The sequence below is a fragment of the Musca domestica genome, unplaced genomic scaffold (assembly GCF_030504385.1).
Source record: "Musca domestica strain aabys unplaced genomic scaffold, Musca_domestica.polishedcontigs.V.1.1 18, whole genome shotgun sequence".
NCBI classification, from domain to species: Eukaryota; Metazoa; Arthropoda; class Insecta; order Diptera; family Muscidae; genus Musca; species Musca domestica.
The window spans coordinates 2,313,544-2,326,233 of record NW_026712238.1 but is presented as its reverse complement, the minus strand read 5'-3'; the positions used below and the strand labels follow the sequence as shown (position 1 = coordinate 2,326,233).

General features: G+C 33.3%; 1 protein-coding gene across 2 annotated transcripts in view; it reads left to right on the top strand.

Annotated features, from left to right (window-relative positions):
- The window catches only part of LOC101889053 (myb-like protein Q), a 283,906-nt gene that overhangs the window by 262,075 nt on the left and 9,141 nt on the right, over positions 1-12,690 (top strand). For both annotated transcript variants that reach the window (XM_005179993.4, XM_005179994.4), the window contains exons 6-7: positions 5,127-5,386; positions 5,792-5,884. In XM_005179993.4, the coding sequence (XP_005180050.1) occupies positions 5,127-5,386; positions 5,792-5,884 (353 nt within the window). The remainder of the gene's footprint in view (positions 1-5,126; positions 5,387-5,791; positions 5,885-12,690) is intronic.

Genomic DNA, 12,690 nt, shown 5'->3' with positions numbered 1-12,690 from the left:
AAGGTCTCATTTCAAAAGCTGGACGAGTATTTCGTAGGTTTCTAATTTTGATAATTTAAAAACAAAGGTTTGATAATTCAAAAAAATATATATTTTCGCTGAAATTTTAGCCATTAAAATTGGATACATTGAAGGTCCCATACAGAAACTTACGAATGAAACCCTTAGGCAGAGCCTCCACCAGCATTTTGTAGGTTTCTGATTTTGATAATTTAAAAAAAAGATTTGATAATTCAAAAAAATATATATTTCCGCTGAAATTTTAGCCATTAAAATTAGATACATTGAAGGTTCCATACAGAAATGTACGAATGAAATCCTTAGGCCGAGCCTCCTCCAAAAATGTGAAATTTTCAGACATTTTTTACATTCTACATGAAAAATGTTCTTTTTTCGCCTGTTGGATACACCATACCCATGCAATCTTACTCAGCGGAGCCCATAAAGGATCCAGTTCTACAAAATTTAACAATTTAAACCCACCACACCATTACATCAATGGAGATATCCACATGTAGGCATATGTGTGTGTGAATTAATTTTCACATACCAGATATAAAGTGACAACGACGAGTATCATAGACTCTCTCACTACCAACAACCATACACGACGACAACAAAAACAACAACACTAACATTGAACGTGTTTCAGTACAAAAAGCAGAGGATAAGTATGTCTATTCTTTATAATCAACCAAGCCATTTAACAATGTGTTGCATTATTAATTTCATTATAATGATGTTAGTTGAGCATATAACACCAATGTAGTTGAAGGTCAGGATGAAAAGAATACGCACACACACACACACATGCAAGCATACTTGTTCGCCAAAGATGGCTAGATGCCACACGTTTATACCCTGGCCCAAATGTCTACTTACCATTACCATTACCTTCACCGATGACAATACAATCTACTTGGCTTGATGTCACACACACACATACACACAGACTCTTACCTGTATGCTTCAGTTGAGACATGCGACATGTGTAGACATACAAACATACATATTATATACCGCTATCGGCCTGACTATGTCATGTGGTACCTGATGACGACGACGATGTCAATGTAAAAATGTATTATATCAGAAAGGTTTAAGGTTTTATATTCTCCATTGTTTAATGGCGTTTATTTTTAGGCTTTGTTTGCTCTTAAATAGATGGATAATGTTACACATTTGAATACAATGGAACGGGCACACATACACAACACATACATACACACCCATTGAAATTATTATCCAATAATGTAATGTACTTGCCATAGACAATTTTCCAGTGTGTGATAGATAGATGATTATGATGTTGGCGCTATATTGTTCTTAACAATGACAATTGTTTGATTTTGAATGGAGAACACATATTTAGGCATTACACTTTGGGCATTACAATATTTCGTTACATGCAAATGTCAAGTGAAAACTTTGTTCAATATTTGTGTACATGTTTGAAAAGTTTTGATTGATCATCGCTTTGTTTAATTAGCTTATTAGTGGGTAATATGACATTGGGGGAAAATTATTAGAAATATTTGAATTATCTAGTGATACGTTTTTCCTGTTGATCCTTTGTGAGAGCGTTTACTGAAGGCGATGGCCAAGACGTAACATATTCATGTAAATTTTGTTTAACTTTCAGAAGATTTTTGAGAAGAATTATGTAAAAACTTGCCCAATCCGCTATCTTAAAAATCCTAACATTTGGAAGTTCCGTTATGTAACGTTATATACCTTTGTTGCATATTCTTTGAGAGGAGTTAAACTACTCAAATTTTAGTTCGCAAGAAATCGACACAAAACTTTCAAAGGACTAAAATTTTTGACCTACCTAATTTGAAATGCTGAGATAGTGCCGCTATTAGGGGGCTTTTATAAAATATTTATTAATAAACCGAAAGGCCAAAACCTTCAAAATACGAAAAATCAGGTCAATCAGTTCAAAAAAGTCTCTTTATACCCTACACCACATAGTGGTAAGCGTTTTATATCTTTGTGCATTTGTTTGTAACAAGGAGAAGGAAGCGAGTTACTTTTGAGGACCTTCATAGAATCACTTTCTAGTCGATTCATGTCAGTCAGTCCGTCCGTCTATGTATTTTTGTGAACAAAATGCAGATCGCATTTATTATCAGATTGAGATGAAAATTTCAAAAAAAAGGACGAACCTTATTGAAACTGGTGAGAATAGGTTCAAATATTCAAAGAAACTACTACTTTTTGTGAACAAAATGCAGATAGCATTTATTATCCGATTGAGATGAAATTTTCCAAACAAGAACAAACCCTATTGAAACTGTTGAGAATCTGTTCCAATTTAGATATAGCTCCCATATATATCTTCAACCGATTTCAGGTTAATTGTGCACCAAATTACCAATATCAGTTCAAATGACGTGAATTTTGGCACGCCCGACCGAATTCAGTCTAGGAGCAAGTACTTCAATTTTTTTCCGATTTCCGTTTTATCTGATTTGGTGTTTAAGTCTTTCACATGGCTAAAATGCACTCCACAAGGTACCACATAGCGTATAGAGCTCAAAAATATCTCTCTGAAATCTTATCGAGATCTGATCAGATTTGGATATAGCTCCAATGTATATATTTATCTGATATCAGGTTTATTGTGCACCAAATCGCTAACATTAATCCAAATGGACTGAATTTTTGGAATACCGGCTGAATTCATCCTAGAAACAAGTGCATCAAATTTAGTGGAAATCGATTCAGATATAGCTATAGCTCCCATATATATGTTTTAGCGAATTTCGTATTTAAGTCCCTCACATGCTTAACATGCACTCCGCAAGAAAAATATTTGGTACCAAATATTAAATACAGCCCAGAAATACCAATGCCAAATGTTATCGAGCTCCCATATATCATTATCCCATATCAGGTTTATTGTACACAATTGAACTGAATCTTGCCAATTTTCTTCTGAAATAAACCATGAAACAAGTACTTTAAATTTGGTGACAAGTACTATTTACTACTTTTCGTACAATTATAGAACACATTTCTAAAACCACCTTTTTCAGACATAAACATAGACCTCAATAATAAATCTGATAATTCCTAATTTGATGATTCCTAATTTGATAATTCCTAATTTGATAATTCCTAACCCTTCACCCAAGACCAAATTTCGTACTTAGTGCTTTTCGTACATTTGTAGAACACATTTCCAGACCACCGCCAAATTTCAAATACAGATACCAACAGTAATATCAATATCAAATTTCAGAATACTTTTCGTACAATTATAGTACACATTCCCGAAACCACCTCCACATGTCCAGACTACACATAAACAGCGACCCTAATACTAACTTTCAGATTTCAAGCACTATCTGTTTACCCAATATCAAATTGTACCAAATATAGTACTAATTAGTACTTTTCGTGCACTTGTATTACACATTTCAAAAACCACCTCTTTATCACAAACCTACCACCAACAGGACTCCAACACAAATTTATACAAAATTCATACTTTGATACAATAAGGAGGTAGAGAAGCTTCGTAAAACTACAGAAATACAACCCTTAGACTATGTCCTGTCTGAAATATTTAAAAATATATGCAACAAGTGGTTTTCATTCATTTTGTGTTTTTCCTCATTTTTATAATGATTTAAATAGTGCGAAAAATGAATGAAATGCCTGAATTTTCTTTCAAAAATATAATCCAAAATGTTCGTCCTTTCAATTCCATGACAAATCTGGTTATTATCTTAAATGCGTGAACAGCAATGTACGTTTCTTCCAATCGTTAATTCTCAAAATATTTGTTTTCATTTTTCAAAACAATAATTAAATACACAAAATTGGCAAAGGTCGGGCACACTTAGGAAAAAATTGTAATCAGCTGGTAGCTCTACATTGCCCTTATTCTGTACCATGGTTCACCCTAACTGTTGAAAAATTAGTACCATTTTGTACAGTTCGCACACTTAGTACACATTTCTAAAATCGCCTTCTTGATAAATGACTTACTTTCCAACTTCTCATACGAAATTTCAAGTTTGTAGCTCTATCTTTTCACATAATACCAAATGGTACCATTTTTGAAATTTAGTACAATCTTAGAACGTTTCTAACATTAAAGATCAAATTTCCAAAAACCTATTGGTACATCTATCCTGCACTCCCTCAGTGACTCTCATTCCAAATGTCATTCTATTTGGCCAATACAAAGTATTCAATTTTTAGTACATTTTTAGTACTTTTCGTACCCATTTAGTACGTGTCCAAGCCTTATCGCATGCCTACTCACCAAGAATGGCCCTAGTGCAAAATTTCAAGATTCTTGCTTCAGGCGCTTCATGTGGGCGTTGATTCTAAGTCAGTCAGACAGTTAGTATGGGTACAGTTCTAGACTCAAATAAAATAAAATATTTATCACATTTAGATGATTTTGTATCATATATTCTGCTAGGATATATGTCAAAATCAATCAAAATCAGTTGAAATGTATGTATAGCATTCAAATATGTCTTCCATTCGTTTTCACATTTATGCCACCCCTAAAGACGTAATATGCCCTCAAGAGATATTTTGCAACGAAAGTGCTAATAAATTATCGTATAGTATTAAAAATATAACTAAAATCGTATCAGATATACTTATAAAGTACCAGTTTAGGTAAATTTTCGGGCCGAATTAATATTAGAGCTTCCTCATAGGCTCTCATAGAAGTGGTGTAAAGTCCCTTCTTTGTTGTTTCCTTATAGATAAGGAACACAAATGTCTAGAGTCTTACTTTTAAGTCGTTTCAGATATATATTTTTTTAGTTTTTCCCATTTAGCGTACGCTTTAGCCTGCCTTGTGACCGACATTTTCGAAAAATTATTATTTCTGAGCCAATCACTAACTCAATTTTCTTAATATTTTTTCTATTGTTTCATCTAAAATGAATTTTTCTTAATTAAATAAATTTGTTTAAAAGGCTAGTTTTTTTTTAAATATCCTATTCTATTAAATCTGTTTCATGTCTCATAAATTGTTTCCTGCTGACAATCGATAAAAAAAAACATTTTTCTCGAATCTCCATCTACAAAAACTTTAATCCTTATAAATGTATAACACCCCCACTCAACAATATTTTGATTCTCTATTACAGCTGATGTTATGGTCAACGATAGTCCAGTGCATTTAACACTCTGTGATACAGCCGGTCAGGATACATTAGATCCACTACGTGAACTCTGCTATCCAGATAGTGATGTATTTTTGCTATGCTTTTCGGTGGCTAAGCCAGAAACATTCCATGCCATCAAAACTAAATGGGCGCCAAAGTTTGCCAAAACAAAGGCATCGCTGATGTTGGTCGGTACCCAAGCGGATTTGCGCACAAATACCAATGTACTGAATAAATTGCAGGTAAGCTACCATGTCACCACCATCCGCATCATCATCATACACCAACAGCAACAACAACAACAGCTATTTTGTTGTTTTTATTTAAACTTAAACGGAAATGCATGAATGAAGTCCAAAGAGAGAGAATGTTATTAAATTATTATAAAGTTGATGAAAAACTATCACCACCACCACCAGTTGGATGTGAACATCATGACCTAACACATTTTTGTTTTGTTGTTGTTGGCTTATGTAGATTAAATTGTTGTTTTAATTTTCCCGTACATAAATTTAATATTTATTTTCTTTTTTTTTCTCGTTTTTTTTTTCAACTTCCTTCATCAATGCTCCGTGTGCAATGCTGAATTTTTGATTTGTTTGACTTGATGATTTTTTTTTTCATGGCTGGCTCTTCCACTTGAATAGTCTAATGGCGAACAACCAATCTCATATGCAGATGCCTGGGATTTGGCAACAACAATTGGTGCAAAATATATCGAAACTTCATCAGCAACACAGGTAAGAGCGAACTGTATTTATATAGTTTTTAATTAAATATTTAAGGGAAAGGAAGAAGCCTAAACGCTTTAAGGGAAGTTGTTTAAATTTTAGGAAAATTCGTAAAACAATTAAATTAAAATTTTTACATGGTCCGTGATATACAGGAGCGAAAAAAAATTTAAGTTAATCTTGAACTCTTCCGAAATTAACATTTTTATACACTCCACCATACCATTTGTAACGTCTCATATACACATGTCAGACCCAACAATGTGTATATATTTCAGATCAGCGTAAAATTCCAAGTCGATTTAGCTATGTCCTTCTGTCTGCCTGTTGCAATTACGCTATCATTCCAACCAATTGTGACAGAAGGCATGTTGGTCCACGTTTTCGTATAGCCTCCATAGAGAGGGTTACCGTTACCTCTCAATATTCGGTATTTTGATATTTTTATCGACATTATTCACCAAAATTGTTTCAAATTTCGATTTAAAGTTCAGAATTGTTACTACAGCCTATGACAACAATTACTTATGTAGGTCATATAGCCCCCATATAACGGTTTTCATTCAAACGGTATTTTTCAATTTTTTTTAATATCCAAGTCTCTTCTAAATGGTGGAGGGTATTAAGGGTTCGTCCCGACCGAACTTAGGTGCGTTGCTAGATGTTAAAGTTTACAGTTTATGCCCGTGAAGATAAATTGTAAAATATAAATGCAATGTGTTGGTGCGCAATGGGTTAATTGAAAAATAGTTTTTTTTAATATTAATGATTTTTACCATTTTTTTTTGGATAAATCAACGTATTTTTAAATTAATTTAAATTAAATTAACTAATTAAATTAATTTAACAGGAAAATGACACAATTTCCCGACGAGGACGAATAACCAGAGTGGTGTTGGCGGTAGGGAAACTGCATGGAAAATGCTGAATTGCACAAAAACTATGCTAGCTGCGTCATTGAGGCGGGTCTTAAATGAAAGGTCTCGAGGAGTACTTTCTGGCTATATATGCCTTATATTCCCAACTGATTTCAGATAATCGAATTTTTTCGATTTTCTAACCAAAGTGGCGTTTTCGGTAGGGAAACTCCATGGAAAATGCTGAATTGCGCAAAAACTATGCTAGCTGCGTCATTGAGGCGGGTCTTAAATGAAAGGTCTCGAGGAGTACTTTCTGGCTATATATGCCTTATATTCCCAACTGATTTCAGATAATCGAATTTTTTCGATTTTCTAACCAAAGTGGCGTTTTCGGTAGGGAAACTCCATGGAAAATGCTGAATTGCACAAAAACTATGCTAGCTGCGTCATTGAGGCGGGTCTTAAATGAAAGGTCTCGAGGAGTACTTTCTGGCTATATATGCCTTATATTCCCAACTGATTTCAGATAATCGAATTTTTTCGATTTTCTAACCAAAGTGGCGGTTTCGGTAGGGAAACTCCATGGAAAATGCTGAATTGCACAAAAACTATGCTAGCTGCGTCATTGAGGCGGGTCTTAAATGAAAGGTCTCGAGGAGTACTTTCTGGCTATATATGCCTTATATTCCCAACTGATTTCAGATAATCGAATTTTTTCGATTTTCTAACCAAAGTGGCGTTTTCGGTAGGGAAACTCCATGGAAAATGCTGAATTGCACAAAAACTATGCTAGCTGCGTCATTGAGGCGGGTCTTAAATGAAAGGTCTCGAGGAGTACTTTCTGGCTATATATGCCTTATATTCCCAACTGATTTCAGATAATCGAATTTTTTCGATTTTCTAACCAAAGTGGCGGTTTCGGTAGGGAAACTCCATGGAAACATACACAAAAACTAGTCAATTTACAATAAATTATCATACAAAAATGTTTGCGATGTGATCAGTTTTGAAGAGTTTAAATCTTTGGAAGGTACTAAACGGTTATATAATGTAATCGTAGACACAACAATAGCCATATTAATTTGTACGCATCAGTCACAAACAAAGATATACAGTACAACATGTGAAGTTGGACAAGGGCTTTTCTACAGCCAAAATGACATAGCCTTAGATATTAAAAAATATGATCAAGTTTTTATTCCCATAATATATAGGAGCCACTATACATTGGTATATTTGGATGTCACCAGACAGTATTTCTGCTACATTGATCCACTAGGAGAAAATGAATCTTACTGCAAAAAGTTGTTAAACATTTTTGAGAGAAAAACCAATGAGAAGGATTGGGAAATAAAGCTTTTTGAACATGATTTTCAGCAGGACTTATTCAACTGTGGCGTTTTTGTTTGTCAGTTCGTGCAAGCGATTATTACTAAGAATAAATTGACAGGGCTTTGTAATCCTAATCGATTCAGGGAAACAATTAAGGGCTTACTAACAACATACTCTGATGACAGTAGAGATTTCTGTCTCCATTGCGGCTTTAGTCGCAATTTAAATATTTTTTGTAACACTTGTAAGAGACCCGTATGTGAAGGGTGCTTTAAACATACATACAGCAAAAGCAATCTTACTCTGCTTAAATGCAAACTATGCGATTGATTACTTTGATACCAATTTACCATCGGAATGTGGGGTTTCGTAAGTTTGAATAGAACATAATGTCTGCAACATTTTCCTTCCCATACAGGTAGAAATATGTAATATTCTCTATCGAACCAAATATAAGCCAATACGAAAACAAAGTTAATTTTCCTTATTTTTTCTTTACCCACTTTTTTATTATAAATAATGGACAACATTGTTTTTACAAGTTTCCTACTTTGCACTTTTCATGAACATTGCTTTTGTTTTTAGATTTAAGTCTTGTATGTAATGGTGATCATATTTTTGGTAATACGTATTATATGCTTTTGTTTTGTTATATGTTTTATCATATATTTTATGTTAACAATATGAATTTCTTCTAAAATATGCATGTAAAATAAAATTCCAGGACTGATTAATTTTTTAGCTTTTTTCGTATGTTATATTTCGAAGATGAATTTGCTGTAAAAATTAAAATAAAATTAAAAAATTTATATATTTATATTTTTGCAAAAATTGAAAATAGCCAAATTTGTTTCTTCATTTTTTTAACCAATCAATTTCACCAAATTAACTCCTTCAACGGTCTATGTGCAACTTCACAAACTAAAATTTGAGTGATGTGCTTCTCTTCAAAAAAAAAAAAAACAAAAAAAAAACAATGAAACGTTATACATATTGTTTATCCAGAACGTCTTCTGTCCATTGCCTACTATAGTAGGCAATCATCAAACAAGTTCCATCTGAACGTTCAAACTTGTTCGAAATTGTGTTCGTAATGTATTCAGTGTTGCCAGCCGCTTGCCTAGGTAAGTGAGGCAGTTTTGGACTTTGCCACTGTTATGATTATTGATGCATTTTGGATCATGGATACGAGTGTAATTATTTAGATCATGACAGGGGACTAGTTTTTGTGTATGTTTCCATGGAGTTTCCCTACCGAAACCGCCACTTTGGTTAGAAAATCGAAAAAATTCGATTATCTGAAATCAGTTGGGAATATAAGGCATATATAGCCAGAAAGTACTCCTCGAGACCTTTCATTTAAGACCCGCCTCAATGACGCAGCTAGCATAGTTTTTGTGCAATTCAGCATTTTCCATGGAGTTTCCCTACCGAAAACGCCACTTTGGTTAGAAAATCGAAAAAATTCGATTATCTGAAATCAGTTGGGAATATAAGGCATATATAGCCAGAAAGTACTCCTCGAGACCTTTCATTTAAGACCCGCCTCAATGACGCAGCTAGCATAGTTTTTGTGCAATTCAGCATTTTCCATGGAGTTTCCCTACCGAAAACGCCACTTTGGTTAGAAAATCGAAAAAATTCGATTATCTGAAATCAGTTGGGAATATAAGGCATATATAGCCAGAAAGTACTCCTCGAGACCTTTCATTTAAGACCCGCCTCAATGACGCAGCTAGCATAGTTTTTGTGCAATTCAGCATTTTCCATGCAGTTTCCCTACCGCCAACACCACTCTGGTTATTCGTCCTCGTCGGGAAATTGTGTCATTTTCCTGTTAAATTAATTTAATTAGTTAATTTAATTTAAATTAATTTAAAAATACGTTGATTTATCCAAAAAAAATGGTAAAAATCATTAATATTAAAAAAAACTATTTTTCAATTAACCCATTGCGCACCAACACATTGCATTTATATTTTACAATTTATCTTCACGGGCATTACAGTTTTATAAAAATAAACTTTTCCAAGACATTATATCGTCACGAATACTCATTCAAATTTCCAAATTTCTTCATTTTAGCTCAATTTGTTCAAGTAATACCAAATTAAGTTGAAAATACCCTCTTCATATGAACTCTACTCGTTCTCATGCCAAATTAAGAAATAATTTAAGTGGTATAATTTTTATGTCTTTTTAATGTTTTTCATGTAGATTTTGTAAGATTTTTTATGACTTTTACTAAGTTTTAATTGTTCATTAAATGGCAATAGTACTTTATTTAGTACAGTAATCTTAGGAAGGATGCCAGTTGTACGTAATGCATTACATTGAATTATTTCATCAATTTTTCCTTTTTTACATTTTTAATTCGAATGTTTATATTTGAAATCTGTTTTATTCAATTTGAAATTAAAATTATTACATATAAAATTCAAAACTTAAATTTAAGTGCAAAAAATTGACCTGACGATTGTCGATTTCCATTTTTCGAATTACAAATAAAATAATTCGATTTAAAAATAGAACATAACGAGCTAATAAAATTCCAGACTTAGAAAAGGAACTCTCGAATGAATTATCATTTAAAAATTAGGAATCAGCAAATTAAGAAAGTTCGATGGATTGGACTTGTTATACCCTGCACAATGTTAAAACTTGATGTCCAAATTATATATTGGATTGGATTGGAAATTATAAATGAAGTATCGTTATATGAAGAATAAAGATATACCTTTAAGAGAAGTTAATTTACCGACAAAAAGTCCCGAAATATCAATTTGGTGCCTAAACCTTCCAAATACCGAAAATCAACTGGTGGCGTTATATAGGATCTATACTAGAACAGAGACCTTCATGGGATATTTTTGTGAGGAGTAACACTATCCACTGAGACCTTGAATTATCCAATTACGGCTGATTTGGTTGAATATTTGGTCCAAAACCAATCAAAATACTAAAAAATAGCAAAAGTTGATCTATATTGATATTTTTGGCATCGAAAATCAGAAGGCACCTCTATATTGAGTCTATACAAAAATTTAAATTGCTTTGCATATTTTTTTGCATCAATGAGCTAAAGTACCCACTGAGAATGTCACAATACAACAATTTTGGATGAAAATTGGGGCCGAAACCTTCAAAACACCGATAATTAGGAATTATAATAGCAATGTCTGTATCAAAGATCAAAGCTATATTGCGAGTTCTGTCGCGATTACAACAGACGGATGGACAGATTTTTTACAGATATTTTGTACCCTTTACGTACGAAATTCTCGAAATTCCTTCCTTTTTGTACCTTTCGTGCCACGTTTTGTAGCTTTTAAGTTTGAAATTCTCAAAATCCCTTTTTATACCCTCAGCTTTTTGGCTACAGAAGGTATATATCATTTAACATGGCCAAAAACATACCTCATCGAAATAATGATTTTAGACCCTAGGTTTCTTAATACCGAATCCGTTTTAGGACAGTTGAAATCGATCCGGAAGTGTCCATCTGTATGTCCGTCTGTCTGGCTGATGCGCAAGATAACTCTCGAAGGGAGCGTCCGATTTGTTCCAAACTTGGTGCGTCGTAATATTATTATCAAACTTAGATAGAGTTCGGAGATGGGCAATAACGGTCCACTGAAAATAATTGAGATTATAGAAAGAGAAAGGATCATTCGAATTTGTTATATCCATTCAACTCCAAATAGTTATATCAGTGCTAGGCACTTCATCAAGTATCTCCCCCACAAAGGGTCAAAATTTTGAATAATTATAACAATTATAAAATATGAAAAAAAGGTCCGATTGCCTTCGAGTTTCGCGCATCTTACTATTTTTAGCAACACAGATTCTGGATGAAATATATCGGATCGTTTCTGCTGGTACCATCCGCACAAAGGGCCAAATGAAATACGAAACACTCCATTTTCTTCAAGTTTCACAAATCCCAATATTTTATTTACAAAAGATCTGCTTTGAAGATAGGATATATCGGTCCACTCCTTTCGGTGTCTCTTGGTACAACGGGTCAAAAAGTTTGATTAACTATATTCCTCATTCAATTACAATTTTCTGAACTTATATCTCACATAACTAGAGAAGCAAGTCTGCGAGGCTTTTCACACTTTGTTTATCAGATGCAGAGATCGGAATATGAAATCTATTCTCGTTCTGGTACCTACCCACAAAATATTAATATATTAATTTTTTGCAAAAAATCAAATAAATGTTCGATTTTCTTTAAATTTTGCACATATTATTAAAAAAAATCGGATCGGGTGGTACCCCACGCATATTTCATCATTTTAGAAAAATGTTCACATATCCCTTCACAAATGTGAAGGAAATATTCCAAATTTAGCAAGTTGTAATATTTATATCAGACTTAAGTCAGAAACATTGTCTATTTCGTTTCTGACTTAAGTCTGATATAAATTGGCTCCCACTCCTTTGGTACATCAACCGTTTGAACAATCATCACGCTAGGATGAGGGTATACATATGTAGACAACGCTTTGTAACCATTAGACAATTACACAAATTCAGAGGCATTCCAAATTTCTCAATACCATTCATAAATGGTGAATTTTAAAAATCGTAGAAAAGTTAAAAAAAATCATAAAATTC